This window comes from Aphis gossypii, chromosome 2, assembly GCF_020184175.1.
Source record: "Aphis gossypii isolate Hap1 chromosome 2, ASM2018417v2, whole genome shotgun sequence".
Classification (NCBI taxonomy): domain Eukaryota; kingdom Metazoa; phylum Arthropoda; class Insecta; order Hemiptera; family Aphididae; genus Aphis; species Aphis gossypii.
Genome location: NC_065531.1, coordinates 36321926 through 36340760, shown reverse-complemented (window position 1 = coordinate 36340760; position 18835 = coordinate 36321926). Strand labels below are relative to the sequence as shown.

The window sequence follows — 18835 nt, the reverse complement described above, 5'->3', positions numbered from 1 at the left end:
ATATTTCAAATTATTATTTTTAATCCATACTATAATATTAATATTCACTGAATAAAATACATAATTCTCTATAAATGTAATTTAACATTTTTATTTACTGTCAAAACATTTAACTACAGTTACAACCAGTCAATAATTATTCTGGTTCGTTTTTACTATCTTTTTGTCTATTAAAATGTTTGTCATAATACAAATTACAAAAATCAGAAAATAATATTGTCTCACAAACTTAATTTTTAACAAAACTGTAAATTACTTTAATCATATTCAAATTCTCTAATGCTTATATTTACTATTATATCATAAAATTGCCTAAACGTAGCCATTAAAAAACGTCAAGTTTTTTATTCGCGTACTTAATTGTGTACACGAATAATTTACATGTACCCAAATACAATCTACAATATAATGTATAACTGCATAGGTAATTATGTTTACTTATACAAAATTTTGTTTTAAACAGCGGGTTTTATAACATTATCAATTCAATATTACGATGATACAAGAAAGTACAAAAACTTATATTATCAATTTACAGTTAATGAAGCTAATTGGATTATATCAACTATTAAATCCAAATGCTACAATACTATTTGGGTATAATATTTATAAACTTGGTGGTTTTATTTCAATTTTATTTCTTACACTAAACATCATAATGTGCAACATAAGTATATACTATTCTCAATATGATTTTACTGCAGTCGTTAGGTACATTATGTTTATATATGCAACATTTTTTGTTATCATCAAAATAAGCTTTTTAATTATTAAATCAGATATATTATGGAATTTTATAAGTTTTACATCTATCAATTTTTTGTCTTATAGTGGCCACCAAAAATATTTTCTAATGAATGCTCGAATAATATCATTAATAATTTCAAATGTTTTCGCAATACTTTGGGTTGCTTTTATAGCATTATGGATTTTCTCTCCAATCGTTATAAATGACAGTTATTTAAATATCAAATCCAAAAATAGTACATACATGCAGTATCGATATAATACGCTCAATTTATTATTTCCGGTATCGACCCAATTTTATAATGATAACTTTACCATATTTTATTTATTTGAGACTATAATTTTAATAATTTATGGATATTCAATGATTGTTTTCGACTGCTTGATAATTTCTTTTTGCTTAACCATCGCTTTTCAATTAAGAACGATCGCATCATCATACAGCACATTAGGATATAATCATACCAACAATCAAATTAAAAGTAAGTTATAATTTTTAAATTTAATATAATATTTATTATCTATTGTTTTGTGATTCAATTTTCTTATACTATTGAATATTAAATAAAAATAATAAGCATTTAAAAACTAAGTTTTTAGTTTTAAGTAATTGCTTTGAAACATTATGATATTGTTATCTATTTTATTTTACCAAGAACAAATATACATTTATTCAATTTTATTAAGATAATTAACACTATTTTAAAATATTCGTTGACTATCAGAATGATAACATTAAGTTTACTGACCAACAAAATAAATGTAGAAGTTCTCCTCTTTCACTGGACAATATGTCAAATGTCAATCCACGGAATATATTTTTTTTTATATGATTATCGGGCAACCTTAAATTCGTCCTGAAATAATTTTACAAATGACAAAATGGCTAATTTAATAACATTTACATGACGTCCTTAACTTAATAAAATAAATATAGAAACTTTAGCTTCATACTTCATGCATTTTTCAAGTTCTTTTTAAGTCACTTATCCTCTACCCTGTATATTGGAGCTTATATATATATTTTTTTATATAAGGTTTTATAAACAATATTATACATATTGTTAATAATATAAGGAATCGTAATTTTATTTAATATTTTAATGTCTTACCTCTAGATATATTTTTATAATTTTATAGTACCAAATTAAATAATATTACTTATCTATGAGAAAATATCATGTATGGTGGAATTTTAGGTGAAGAAAATCAATTAATAAATGAAAAACCAATGGATTTATCTAACTTAATAGTCATAATTCAAGATCATCAAAAATTGACAAAGTACTACTATTATTTTATTCTAATATTATTTAAATACCAATCATATATTAAATTTATTTTTTATTTTTAGGAAAATTCATGACATTTTTGACGAAATGCGCCCCATTATACTTTTTCAATTGCTATCTGAATCAATATTAATGTCATTAATTCCTTTAGTATTATTTTTGGTAAGATTCTATATAATACTAAATAAAATCATAATCCATATTTTATATTTATTTTAGAATTCAAATAATGGTATATCACTAACATCAACAGAAAGTATTAAACTTCTCTCGGCTGAAATAGTTAACACTGGTCACTTATTCTCAGCATGTTATTTATTCAGTCTAATAGATATATATGTAAGTAAAACACCAATAAATTATTTTTATAATAATTTATTATAATTGTATCTTTAAAATTAAACTTATTATAAACTTATATTTTGTAATTAGTGGCATAAAAATTTTTGAAATATTTATGTAATGATTCTAATTGTTTTTTATTTTGGTCATATTAGACTTGATAAACAATAACTACATAATATTGCTACATACTCTGGTAATAATCTTATAATAAATAGAATAATAGAATAATAAATAGAACATATATAGATACTGCAACGTACATAAAACTCGATACTATAGCATTGGCTTTAATGACCGAACACTAGGAAATATAGATGATAAACAATAAAACAATTTTTGATAAATGACCGATGTCATCTGCACTCGATTATAATGAAAAAAATAATATAAATAATATAATCAGTGCTTGATTTAGGAAGGGCGTAGGTGCCCCTTCTTTTTTATTTTTTTTTTTTAGTCTACTTAGGATTTTAAAATGTTATGCAATTTAATTTGTTTTTTTGAAATATTTCATTTTAAAGAAGAAAAATAAATTATATTTAAAAGTTTATAGTTCCATCAACTTGCAAGTAAATGCATACCCTTTATATTTATTTTAAACTGATCGCTGGGAACGCAACATTCACTGTAATGAATTTGTAAATCATCAGTTTTTCTTATATAAAAAATACTTAAAATCTATAGAAATAATATTTGTACATTTATATCGACTACCTATGAATAAAAAAATGATTGTTAAAATTCCTTACCGTAAAATAAGTGATAAGAAATTGTAATATGCCCACAGAAATAATAGTTAAAAAAATAATTAATAAATAAGTATTTCCTTCTTTTAAAATATTTTTGATACAAAAATAAATTTAATATTTCTTTGAGATAATGGGTGGCTTTTCCCCCACTATAATGTGACAGTAAATTTTGTTTGGAACGGTCATTCATCTGATATCCACCAAATCCCCTTTCTACAATATAGATGCTACTTATATTTATTTAATTTACAATGTATGTGATTTTTTTTTTTAGAAATAAATAACAATTCAAAACCTGTATATACATTATATATATAACATATAACTATTATTAATAGTGCATAATAGATGGTTTAAGAGTGCAATTACTACCACATAATTTTTTGTTGGACGAGTCCCTCTTGCCTCAAAATATCTATATCATAAGCAAATAAATTATAGAGTTATAGACCCACAGGTCAATTTTTGAAAATAATTTTGTGGGTGGGTTGTAAATTTACTATTCGATACTCAACCCCTATTCATTTTTCAATGTGCGCCATTTAATATTATAGAGTATAATAATTATTTATTTGTAATTTATCTATGTCTTTCAATACAATAACGTAGAGTACCTAACTGAATTTCAGAATGATACAATAAATTTTGCTTTATATAACTGTAATTGGACAGAAATGAACATTAATTTCAAGAAATTATTATTGTTTACAATGCAAATGAATAACGCAAACAACTTTAAACTTAATATTTCAACAAACATTATAGTCAACCTAAAATTATTCACAAATGTAAGTAATTAATTTTAAATTGTTTTAGAACCATTAATATTATGAATTAACCAGTTGTATTTAATACTGATGGAACAATTTTATTTTTTTAGGTTATTCATTTTACTTACAAAATAATATCAATTTTAAAATCAGTAGTAAATTAGCCAAAGAATTTTGGAATAAGAATTATGTTGATTAAATAAAATAAATTATTCAGTTTGTATACAATAACGATAATAATTATTAATTTGAGAACCTTAATTTTTAATAAATTTATATCGGTAAAAAAATATTTTTAAAATAATAAGTAAATCGTTTTTAAGTTTGAATTCAAATATGTTTTTAGAAAATTAAGAAATAGAAGCGAGTAGTTAACAATATTTTGGTGCACGCATGACAGCATTCTGCAATTTCTTTTAACTACAGTCAAACACTAATGACGCACACTCATTACGAAATTTTCCTATACTGAACACCTTAAATACGTTCAATATGATGGTATCAAATCCTCTTAATATTACAATTTTATTTTTATTTTTTAGTAAATTTTATAATTTGTAAAAATACTATTCGTATGATATTGTATAATTGTATGTATATTATATAATTATTATTAAGGAATATAATTCTAGATACATGAATAGTTAGGTTAGGTTAATGACTAGTTAATAACTCAGTAACTACTAGTTTTATGTTTGATTAAGATACGCAGGAATATTACTGGATGTAACTGTATTCAAACTTCAAAAATACAAATTGAATACTAAGTGAATTAGGTTTATCTCGTAATGCAGGTAAAAATTATAATATAATATATTTAAGTTCATTAAAGAATAAACTATAATAAATATAAATATTGTTACTTATTACTTTTAGTATTATAAAATAAGGATTAAAATAGATCAATTTATCTAAAACTAGAAATAAAAATTATTTAATATAAATAAACGTATAGTGTTAACATTCTTTTTTACTTTTATTGGCTGTAAAATATTCTAGGTAATCTATTAAAAATTTATTTCTGAAATTACGAAATTAAATGCAAAATTTAATTACATATTTTCACACATCTCATAATATACTTTTCAATAAAATCGTCTTCAACAAATGTATTGCTAAAAAAATACGAAACAATTAATTGTTTAATTGTACTTTTTTTCTCTATAATTATTAATTTTAGTTGCATATTTTAAAACACTTTTTTTGGAGGGGGGGAAACATAATTACATATTTCGATCATTATTATTTATTAATGTAATACCTAAATTATCCCTAATTATTAGAAATTCAAAATTGAATTATTACAAAATGTTTTAATGCAAAAAAAGTACAATTCAAGATGAGAGAGGTGTTTGGTGAGCTTAAAATATCTTGGGAACAAAAATATTTTTTTTCTACAGCACCATTTCATATAATCTTAACTTCAAATATTTATAGTTTGTTTAAATTGTAAGTATGTAAATTTAAAATTTACTTGTCAGCATTTCTATTTTTTTTCTCCTTTATTTTTATCTATACATTTATAGTAATAACAAATAATCAATACATTTTTTAATACATAGAAGAAATTAGGTATGAGGATAATATTTTAAAACATACTTTTTATATAGATACTTAAATGTATTTTTAAATCATATATATGGTATGTAAAAGAAAATTTCTCTTTTATATAAATAAAAAAAGTTAATAGGTAGTTTTAGCATATTGTTTATTTAAAATTATAGGTAAGTTTGAGGCGTGCGTGTTTTATCAAACGTTTTTCAGTTCATTTAATACAGTTTTTGATGAGTGAATAATTTATTAATTTATAAGTTTATTAATTATTTATACATTCTGAGTTCTAAGAAAAGTGATAAATGAGTAATCGCTTATGTATTAGGTTTATGATGATGTGTCATTATTTTTTATTTTAATTACATAAAGGTTTGAGTTCATTGAGTGGAATTTATATGTATTATAGAATTTCATAAGTTTTACATCCATATAATAATATATTACAATAGATAAATATTACATATTTTATCCTAAATTGATAATATTTCCTAATTAATGCTTGGACAGTATCTTTAATGATTTTAAATATTTTCACAATAATTTATATTGCTTTTATAGTAGTATAAGCAATTAAAATATAGATAAAAATTTAAATAAAAAATATACATTCTAAATCTAATGATACATTAGATACAATATACGATTATAATCTGTGTTAATATAACATTTTAAATGTACTACTTCCTGGAACAAATCAATTATTTAATTTGATCTTGATTTGTTTACTTGAGACAATAATTTTATATTTATTTGATAGATTTTCAATGGTTTAATTTAGGTTTTTTGGCATATCTAATAATTATATTGACTTTTAGTTAAAATTTGCTGTAGCATCATATAAGACGTATGCAAATTGAGGCACCCATATTAAAACCCACAATTTATTGTGTTGTATTGAAATTGCTTTCAATATCACGTTATGATTTTTATAAATACAATATTGTTTTTTTTTAATTATACAACTAATAGAATAATATCAGTAGATTGCTATACATTTTTAACTAACGGAAATGAGACATAATTGTTTTGGTGTGAGATGTTATACCGACAAGAATAGATTACGTTCAAATGTTATGCGTTCGAATGCCGTCTAAGATATAATAGAAATATAATTTATTGGAATTTCTATGTGTTTAAAAATTATTGAAAGTAGATATTCAGTTAAATACTATAATAATTAGTTATTCGTAGATTTACATAGTATTCATCACTTTAAATAAATATTATACGAACATTTTAAATTGTTGTACAAAACAAATCACTATAGTTTTATGTAATACAACTAAGTAAATTCTTAATATGTGTGATAAATGAAACTACGTGCTTATAATATAAAGTACACAACAATATTAAAGATTAATATTTATTATTATGCATCACGAAATACAACTAAGAACACTTACTTCCTAAATTTGAAAATAAAACAATTTAACGTACATTAATTAAATAGATATTATAACATCATGTATTATATGCTATGATTTAAAAAAAAAAAAACAAGTCATATATATTTATTATAGTGAATTTTATAATTTAACTGTACAATATATTATTTTATTTAAAATTTAAATTAATTAAAATAATTGTGTGCCATTAATGTATTTAGTCAATTGTATTGATAAGAAATATCCATGTGATTTCATTTTTTAATTCTTTTGAAAACAAATTCTAATATAAGTGCAATCATTGAAATTATATAGCCAACGAATAAAAACATAAAAGCAAACCATAAATCATTCAACGAATATGCTTTTAAACCTTTTGATGTGTTAGGATATAGTGGTTCATAATAAACTGTTTCTATCTTTTGAATATCTGTTTTCCATTTGTCAGTAATTCCAGCTTCTTGAATACGTGTAAGAAGATCATTTAGCTCGTCCAAAAACGGAAAGTCTTTGGAAATCGGATAAGTTAGATAATGTTGAAGTGGACATTCCTATAGGAAAAAAGTATAAGTTATTAAACAGTCAGTTAACGAAAAACAATTATTAGCGTGTATAGTAATTAATGTACAATCAATTAATTAATAGGACTAGGTAATATTACAGCATTATTGTTTACTAGCTTTCAATAAATAGGCTAAATTTAGATAAAAATAACTTATCAAATAAGGTATCTTCGATGAAAAGTGCTTAGGCGTTAAAAATAAACATTGAAATATTCTTAAATTATCCCAAAACATCAACAAGAATAAATTTGAAGAAAAATCTTTAAAATACACAAAAATTAAATAATCTTTCTTAAGATATGAGAGAAACAATACCATTCAAAGTGAAAAAAAATTAAAATCACTATTACTATTTTTGATAAGTATTGATATCAAATATAGGGCCTTTGTGTTTATCATAGTTAATAACTAATTTAGAATATGTATAGTAGTATAACAAATGGTATCTATGTATCTTTAATATTTTTAAACTAACTATAACAAAAACGTATGAGCAATTTATAAAATAAAACTAAAAATTAATAAAATGTTTAAGTCTAAAAATAGCTTAACAAGTTTCAAAATATTTTTAACATGTTATCATACACACAAAATGTTAATATAAATATCTAATGTAAATTTAAAGTGTCTGCGGTTATTCGTTCTGAGTTAAACAAAAAAATTAAATTCATCTTGTCAAATATTGGTTTAGTGATTATTTTGAAAATATTTTAAGCTCGAAGTACTAGTTAGATCCAATTTTTACTAAATACACCCTCAAAATTGATAATTAAAACATTTTTACGACCTCAAAAGGTGATGATAGACAAAAACATTTTTAAAAATGTAGATCGTTGTAAAATCAATACATTTATTGCTTTACTCAGAATTTAAAATATTTTTAAAAAAAAAAAAGGATTAGATTTCATTTATAAATAATAAATTGAATTAAATAGAAATAAAGTAAAATAATATTAATAAATAATAATCTACTATGTATCTTATATTTTATCAGACTATACATATTAATTAAATTTCAAATTTTTTATAAATTACTGTATGGTAAATTATAATTACAAAAATTTAATTTAATTTAAATTATTAATTAAATGCATATCAAAAATAAACCTATAAACAATGAAATTTACTTGTACTATATGCAAGGCAACACTTTGTTGTTGAAAATGTCCAATAAAATTTGAATACTTTGAGAGACTCAAATTCATAATCCTGGCAATAAATACAAATTTTGACGCAATATAACCTTGTCTTTCTTTTTGAACATCTATTTTATTTGCAAGGGATTTCGTATGTGAATACATAGCTAAAGCATCTCGAACATATTGTAATGAAGTTCGAATTTCCATTCCACTCTTATCAAGTTCCTCTAATGTGTCGATCTCTTTTTGACTGGTTTCTGTGCTTAACTTTGTCACCATTGATGCTTGGAATAAAGTAACGATAACAAAACAAGCTACTGAACATGATACAAACATTATACGCCCAGCCACGTGTTTTGGTATGCTACAAACGCCCATTCCCAAAACGACCTGAAATGCGTATTAAAATCAGCATAATGATATTATATTGTAATCGAAACAAAATTATTTGCAATTTTTGATTTTTTACCTGAAGGCTAGTCATAAACGGATCAGATATTTTTCGTCCACCAGACAAATTTAATTTATTAAAAAGTTGAAAAGACTTAGTCATCAACGCATACGTAACAGCCACACATATCCAAACTTCAACGCTGAAAGTCATCCACAGTATCTGCAATCTAGTCAATGTTTCGGCTTTTGGCACAATAAAACATATGTAATCCAAGCCATTGTTAAGGGTATATTGATATGGCTTGTGGATCATCGGATCGTTCAAAAAACGGCTGTTGAAAGACACATCTGCTCGCCCGTAAACCACTTCACCCAGTACACCTGTATATGTTCCATTTTCTAACCTACAAATAATTGTACATAATGGTAACATTTTTAAACTGATTTTTAAATATACTAAAATAAATATATATGAAATAAAATTTAATATTATACATTTTGTTTACTGGTTAAACTAATAAAGTAAATAATATTATTCATTATTAATATATCAAAAATTATGCATAAATCTTAGGTATATTATTGTGATACTAGTATATTTCATTAAGTATTAAAACATTGATTGTCATAAAGCAACAAACCTATTTCCAAACAAAGATTGATCTGAAAAAAAAGATAATTCAAGAGAAAAATTCATTCTTTTCGAAAACGCCTCCAATGTTTGCCAGTCCGGTCCAGTCCATTGACCATTATGATATATTATAGATGGCATCCTCGGAAATATAACCGCTCGTAATGGATATTGCTTCACATTCTTTATTCCATAGTTCAATTTACGACTTGTAACGTATTTATAAAATCCGCCATCAAATATCCTTAGAACTTTCAAATTGTTTAAATTCAATAAGGAAATTTTGAAAACTTTGAACATTTTCCAAATACGTTTGATTTGTGGCCATATTATTTTAGTATTTAATCTTTTTTCACTTACTATTAAATAAGTTTTAGTGGTATGCCAAAATTGGTGATCATATAATGTTTTTTCAAAAAAAAAATTTTCATCTTTGATATAAATTATGTAATAGTCACTTAGTGATACGTTTTCTACTAGTGTACTATTATACACATAAAATGTAGAATGAAATGATCTGAAATAAGAATAACCTATAGTTAGTAGTTACCAAAAAACTTATAATGTAAAAATAAACACTTATAATGTGAACTTATAAGTTATAGGTTACTGTTACCAATAGTTAGGATATCACATGAGTTATTTACGAAAATTAAAATAAGTAGGTATAATAAATTAAATAAGCCAATGTAAGTCTTATTAATTACTTTTGTAAAGCGTTGTAGAACGATTCTGTAGAGTTTTCAGCCAGCAATACAACATACGTTCCAATTAAACGATCACAGTAATGATGAGAAATATTTTTAAAAAATTGTTCATTATAATTGATATTGTAATTATTGTCTATTTTTATTTTTATAGCTTCATTGCTTGACCATAATATCAGAACACAAAACAATATTGGGAAAAACATATTATAATTAACAATGTAGTTCAATGATAATCATCATATTAGATATAGATGTCTACTGAAAAGTTCCATAAATTACAAGTTACAATAACCAAAATATTAATAAGACATTGAAACCTGTCAACTGTGAAGTATGTGCAAAATTATTCTATAAATAATATGGAATATGTGTTTTATATTATTTACATTTTGTATACTACTCGTGCCAAATGAATTAATAATTAAAATGTGTCATACACTTATGACAAACATAATACATATTATATCACACCACCAAAATTCTGAAATTTAAAAGTATTTAACAATACGTCATCGTTATAGCTGTAGAAGTTTTCTTAAAATAATAAACTAACAAATTAAGATCTTATAACAAATAATACACTCATTTTCACGACAAACAGTTAAATAATGGAAACAATATATATATAAATTATTTTAAATTTTAACATAATTCTTATCGAAAAAATTTAGAATATTTAAATAATATGGTATTAAATAATACTACTATGTTTTTAAGTAAAATTATTTATTTAAATGTTTGTATTTTTGTCATAATCTTCTATTTATGTATTATTATCTATAATACCTATAATAATTTAGTAAAGTGATATTTCATAGGAGTTTAATTTTTTTAAAGAAGTGGAGTGAATTACGCAATCAAACACATACTAACTAATCGAATACCTTAAGTTCGAAGACTCAAGAAACAAACACCACATACCACATCTTATTGAGGAGCATTACAACTTGACTTGAAATAAAATATCAACATCGTCAACTTCATAATGGAAATTTAATTATATGATCTAATAATACAGTGGTTCCCAACCTTTTTTTTATTCTATTCCCCCCTTGTACATTTTCAAAATTCTCAAACTGCCCCCCCCCCTTAAAAAGACCTTTTTTGTTGTAGTGATACAAAATAACTAAATAATATTATACGTTTATTATACAAATAACCATAATGACATTTTTTTTCATCATATTAACAACAAAATATAAATCAACTTCATATAATTTTTCATATTTTTTAATACAGTTTTATACATTTTTATAAAAAATATTATAATTAAAAAAAAATTAATGAGAAATTTAGATTTGTTTCTTTTTACCAAGTTCATAATCAATGGGAATATTTTTGACAACGCCAAATGCATATCGTTTTCCACGTCCATATTTTGTTTGTTTTTTATTTGCAAAAGTGTGGAAAAACCAGAATCAAAAGATAAGTAGATACAAATGACAAACGGCATACGAATTAAAGTTTGTACGTTTTACCTATCAATATTAACTACCCACGATGAGGTCAATCATTATAAAATACTTGTAAAATTGTGGTCGATGAACGACCGTCCAAAAATCAATTTATTGTTTTCAATTTTACTAACTGTAAAATGGTATAATTATTTTAACGGCAAAATGTTCGTTATTTCATCACCACCATACTTGAGAGGTGCAGTATCTAAATTCCTTCCGGGGGAAGAAATTCTCCCCCCCCCCAACTGGTTGGGAACAACTAATCTAATACAAACAAAAAAATCCTTTAAACACTGTTTATAAATACGAGTATATTGTAAACATTGTAAACAAATGACCTAATAGCCGATGTAATTATAACCAATAAAAAAAAAATTATTATATCTTATATAATAACCAATTATTAATATAATACGAATATTATTTCGTTTTGTATAGAATGCTGTATGTTTTCCTTATATTAAATTACGCAATTATTATTCATCCTGTTTCTTGAATACATTTTTTTTTATAATATGTCTACAGGGTAAATCTCATGCGGCGTACCTATATGTCTATTAACTGTTTTGTTCTAAAAATAAAGCCCACCAATAGTGTGTTTATAAATTCTTCAATGGCGTAATTATAAAGTTATAAAAATGAAACGTATTTTATCTTAGATAATAATATTAGTATATTACGCGTATTAAGTTTAGTGTACTAGCTTTTTCTGTGAAATAACTTATTATAATGAAAACAAAGAAGATATTGGTAGACAAAGAAGTAAGAATCACATCATAGGACTAACATCAACTCAGGTACCTATCATCACGATAAAATAGTGTGTTTTTATTATACTTGTCTGAAAGCAATCATAAATTATAGTGTTAAAAAACATCCATGTACAATAAAACTGTTCTAACCTTAAATAATTTTGCAGTATTTATGGAGTTTTTTTTTTATACACTCGATAAAACTACCGATCAAATTTAAAAAATGGCATCTTTTATCTAATGAACTATAAAATAATACCTACAAAATTACTCTTATAATATACTGCTTTATTTATTAAAATGAAAGTTTCGATACTTGAAACGTTTTAGTTTTTTCCAAATAAAACGTGTGCAAAATAAAGAATTAAATACATTATTGTAAAAATCCTTACTTTACTATCTTTTAGTTCAAAATGTATAAAATATTATACAATATAAGTTTTTAATTAATAATTTAATAAGGAAATATAATCACAAAGTGGAGTTTATAAATTCTCAATTACAATTATATGTTTATTGTCAGCATCTTTTACTCTAATAATCTATTACTATATTTGAAATATTATTTTGAATAATTATCGCTATGTGCGAGAGCCACAATACTAATATAATTTATGAAATATTTGGTTTACTGCAATTCAAAACAAAAATAATATTTCCTTTTATTCATAAAAATCCATGGTAGTCATTAGTCAGTTTGTATAGATTGCATACTATAATTATATGTAAATAATTTAATAATTTAATATATTTTTTTCAAATGATAAAGATTTAATGTTTTAATAGTAACATTTTAAATCTTTAAATTATCGAAAGAGCAAATATTAAATTGTACTACTAGTAATTTAATGATAACAATATTATTGGCTACATCGTTAATACCAAATACTTTCTAATCAAATTTACGTATAAATTTAATGAATGAAACGATTATTTTGATTTCTTTAATAATTATAGTAAGTAAATTATTAATTGTATTACGGTACAGAATATGATACACCGTTTTTATCGGAAACCTGTTGATATAGGTACGCGATACACGGGAAGTCTTGTCTAAGTCTAGAATGACAGTAAAATGACCCTGATTCCTTCTTATACTATAAAAACAAAAAATAATTGAATAGGTAATTAATTTCCGGTACCGGCTTAAGCATTTCATATAATACAGATAAATAATATTATGTAGGCACCAATTTTAAAAACTTATGAATATACTATTTAAATAAAATTTAAAATGTATTTAATATAATTAACCTTCAATTATGGTGTATAAATTGTATAATAACAACTTTCATAAATTACATTGACATTGATTATAATACTCACGTTCAGAATATTTATTAAATTATCCACAATCTTTAAAGATTAAATATTGTTTAATCAATTTACTCATCTCGATATATCATACAAATTATGATGCGATAATCACGATATTTTTTTTAAGCATTTAAAGTTAAATTTTAACAAAACAAGTTAAAATCTCAAAAATGTACAAATTATTATGTAGTTAGAAAACCATAAAAAAATTACTTTTGTATCTAAGATTTGAAAATGTAATACCAAATCCTTCATTAGTTTTATTTAACTATATAAAAAAAGTTTTCCATGAATTCACATCAACTTTTTATGGCTTTTTAAAGTTAAAATTTATTTGATGTTGGATATGTATTATAATTATTCCTTCTAAAATGATGATTAATATTCAGCTATTGTAATTCAAAAACGAATTATTGTACCTACATATTTAGAATTTTCACCAAATATTTATTTACGATAATTTTCTAAACATTTTAAATCTAATTTAAACTATTAATAACATTTACAATTCACAATTTACATTTTGTATAGTTTTTATATAGATAACGATTTTTTTTTGTTTTGTCAAAATTCACGAAAATGAAAATGTAATACAAGATCCTTCATAAGTTGTTTTTATATCTATACACAAATATTAAAAATATATTGTTATATTTTTGATATATACATTTGGATTTCAAATTTTTACAATATTCATCCAAACCACAAGTAATGACGCTTGAAATTTTCAATTTTAAATTCGTAGAGTAATAAATTTAATTTGATTTAGATGGATTGGAATAGTTTGTTAGATTTTTGAGTTTCAATAGTAAACCTCTGTTCCACATAATGTCAAATTCTGTGTATCGTCGTAAAATAATCCTGGACAATATTATTTTTTTGTTCCTAAAAGAAAACCAATGTTCAAAAAAAAATTTCAAATTGAATTTCAACATTTCCAAATTTTCAAAGTTCTAAAAACTCCATGCAGTATAACTTATTTCTTTTTTAGAGGTAATGAATAGAGTATAAATACATAAATATTGAATTAAGGCTTAAAAATATTTAAAAATTGTCCACAACATATTGCAAACATTTTTAAGTAACAAAACGGCCAGATTTTTAAAAAACTGGTCACGATTTAAACTTTTATAGATTAGTGAAAATGGCTGTATTTATAGTTTATAGGTAAATATTATAAATTTTTGTTTACAAAATACATAAATGTTTATATTAAATTTATACATTTTATACATTAATGTTTATTACATTCATGAATATTAAGGTATAGGTATATAGGTATAGGTATATATTATTTTTGTATCTATTACAGTATTCATGAGGAAGTTTGATATTACACTAGGTATGTCTGTATTTATAGAAAAAATTATCATTATAATCATTGGGAAAAAAAAATTAAAAATTTTGATTTTGGATTCAAATACCTTCAATGTAGTTTATCATTTGAGTGAATCTAATGAAATATGGCATATTTCAGGTGTAATCTAAACATAAAAACAGAAATTATATTTATTTTTGAACATTGTAGGTGAGTTTTTTAAAAACTTTTCTAAACAATGATATAAAATTCATTTATTTATACTCTGAATGCTAGGTAGGTAGTCTGAAATGACCATAAATAATATTAAATCTATATATTTATAACCTTGGGTGTAAATGTATGGACTAAAAAATAATTCCGTTATCTACTAAGTATATTATAATTATTACCTGCTTTATTACATGTTAGTATGTTACATATTTTACATATTTATTTTATTAAGTTAATTTTCAATAAATAACCGGACCTTCGACATAAAACAAATACCTACATATAATGCTTCGGTTAACTTGGAGCAAGATAGTGGTGTTACTCTCTTAATTAATTACACTCGTATTTACTTTGATTTAACTGATGTGTAAAATAATAATTGTTAGGAAAGGAAATATACTTACCGTGAGCATGACAAATTACTTCGAAAACTGACAAGTGACAGGTTTAAAAAAATGTATACATATTATAGCACCTTTTTATTTTTAATATTAGATAAAACTATGGAAGGTATAATATTATGTAAATGAACTATTTCAGTTGTCTTATAATTTAATTCCTTTTTTAAATACATACGCAGAGTTTTATATTTAATTTATTATGGAATCCTCTACTCATATCCATTACTTTTTGTAGCTTGACAATTCAATACTGTCATAAGTCACGAAAAGCATTTTTATCTACTGATTTCTTTGAGATTTATATGATTCAAAATCCTAATTGAATCATTATTTTTCACATAGATAGATATAACTATATTAGTTCAATAGTTATCTGACTTAAACACTTAGGAATTATATTGTATTTTTCAGTTCATATTTTTCGATATTGAGTAGATTTTCAGGTTATATAATATAAAATATAATCAATACACTCGTATTATGTGATGAAAGAGATAATATACATGATACATATAAATAACTGATATAACAGACCACTGACACTGAGACATTTCTTATTTAGAGAGTATATATTTTAACTTTATTAATATGTTTAGTTTAGTATAAACAATAATATAATTTACACTTAGGGCTGTTCTTACAATCTACGGTTAAGTGTCGGTTAAGACTAACCGATAGAATTCTATCGGTTAACTCATGATAAATTCTTCCGGTTAGCGTTACCAGGCACTAACCGAACATTGTAAGAACGGTCCTTAATATGTAATACATTGTTAGTAGTAAGATACAAGTTTGGTGGCAACTATAAAAATCTAGTTCTTATATAGTTTTACTGCCTAATTTATAGAAAAGAGAATAATGAAAAAATAAATGATTTAAATATTTTAGCCTACTCAAATCTGAATAATTTACAGAATTTTCCACAGTGAGCAGAATTTAAAATTATCGTGTTACCTACTGTTAAATATATTTAACAACGTCGCATGACATAGATAATATAGAAAATATATAATTATTTATTTATTTAGTACATTTTTATTGAAGAAAATAATGCATTTTTAAAAAAAAATACATTTTCCAAAATATGACTTTACTTACAAAAAAATTATCATCTTTCACTTATTAGTCTGAAAATATGAAATATAATATATTTTATATGCATAGTATTATATTATGATAATATGTGATATGTACGTCATTTAGACAGCCTTACTCAACTTCTGAACTATTGAGGAAACAGAACACGTCATTAAACAGGAATTAATTACCGGTATGATTTTTTAAAAATAAAACCAGTTTCTAAAAAGAAAAATAATCACATGACGTTTCGTGGATTCGCGCATGCAACAGCTAGTGCTAGTGTTATTATAATAATAATCATAATCATACGTTGAGCGTCTGCAGGTGGTTGACATGGACACATGGAGTAAATACATTATCGGATTAAGTGGGTGACCTCTAGGCCGTAAAGTCGTGGCGAAACCATAGAAAGACCGATCGGTCACGAGCGTTATAAATAATAGTATACATATTCTGTTAAATGTTAATAACAATCAATTAATATTTTAATAACAAAATAAGTTTCATCGCATTACATAAAATACTGATAAAATTATTTTTATATCTAAGTACGTTTCCGGTTTGAATTGGTACTACACTACTACCTACCTATTATACACTTCATAAAACATTTTGTAAGCTATATTCTATGAATATTATTATAGTACCTAGTTAAATTTAAATTCAATACTAAATATATTTAGGTATGTAAAGAAAAATATATTTTAGTGAGGATTTTTGACTTTGTTGTTGTTTTTAAAAAATATAAAAATCCTCCAATATGTTGTATACATAAAAACTATAATTTTTAGGTGATTGGAGGACTGAGGTTTTTAGATTTTGATTGAAACATCTCAACAAATATTTTATAGTTAATAGTTTAATAACACAACTTTATTGTTAATGATATATTCCTTTATTATTGATAATTGATTTGTGTGATTGCATCGCAATGATTCATCAACCCAGACAAACCCAACCTAGACATAACACTAACCATTAAACAATTTAAAGATAATCATTGCATTTCTTAAGTAATATTATTTGTATTTACTTTAGTTGGCAATCACTCACAAGCCACAGTACTAATCTAACTATTAACACTGTGAAATTGGTGAGTCATAAAATTAAGCTATAAACTCGTAACCGTGTAAGCATCAATTATTTCAATGATAAATTGTAGGCACTAATCGAAATACTGGATTATAATTGACTAAAATACATTTTTAATTTGTCCATTGCCAGTAATATCAAAATCAAGACTATAACGTAGGTACGTAAAATATATTAGCTATAAAGATTTACTAGTATATTATATAAATTATAAATATAATAAATTAACTTAATATATATATATGGATAAAGTATTGAGCACTCGCATATATAGTCACATCAGTCACATCACTTCTCTCGCCTCGACATGAAATAGTGATGTGATGTGATATTACACATTTTGAAAAACTAGAAAAAAATAATAGTTATAAATTATTTAATAAAATTCTAAGTGAAACATAGTGAAAACGATATTTACTTACGTTTATTCAAATTATTCAACAATTGTTGAAAGTTGTTCTTTTAAACACAAGGAAACGATAAGAAAATTTATATTACAACCTATACTTGCAGAATTCCGGTCTATACTATATATATATTATAAATAAATATTAAATATATTACATAAAACTAAAAACCCGATGACAAATAAAACACATCATAAAATATTATTTAAAACCATTACATTTCTCGCTTTTAGTTAATCTAAAAATATATGTAGGTAAACCACTGTATACAAATTTACTATAATATGTGTACGTTTGTACCGAACAAAAACCACGTGTTTTTATTTGTTAAAACATTAACAAACAATGTATGTACATTTGTTAATTTTGTACAGACATATTTTAATGTATATTATTTTATAATATAAAATCTATAGCTTATACAATTCGGATATTTGTTTGAATCATTCGGAAATAGAAAAATTCAAGGTCATTAATTATGATTGAAATTAACATATTATTATTAAATACGAATTTGATT

The 18835-nt window shown here is 23.5% G+C and overlaps 2 protein-coding genes across 2 annotated transcripts; one reads left to right on the top strand and one right to left on the bottom strand.

Moving 5' to 3' along the window:
• The first annotated feature begins 473 nt into the window (after positions 1–473).
• On the top strand, positions 474–2542 carry LOC114127452 (uncharacterized). Its single transcript, XM_050200144.1, has 5 exons — positions 474–1229; positions 1947–2031; positions 2102–2201; positions 2259–2378; positions 2537–2542. The coding sequence occupies exons 1-5, from the start codon at positions 497–499 to the stop codon at positions 2540–2542; spliced, it is 1044 nt and encodes a 347-aa protein (XP_050056101.1). The 5' UTR covers positions 474–496.
• A 4403-nt stretch (positions 2543–6945) lies between these two features.
• On the bottom strand, positions 6946–10071 carry LOC114127443 (uncharacterized). Its single transcript, XM_027991686.2, has 4 exons — positions 9579–10071; positions 9014–9341; positions 8533–8934; positions 6946–7393 (listed from the first exon to the last, which is right to left on the bottom strand). The coding sequence occupies exons 1-4, from the start codon at positions 9866–9868 to the stop codon at positions 7097–7099; spliced, it is 1317 nt and encodes a 438-aa protein (XP_027847487.2). The 5' UTR covers positions 9869–10071; the 3' UTR covers positions 6946–7096.
• Positions 10072–18835: the final 8764 nt, after the last annotated feature.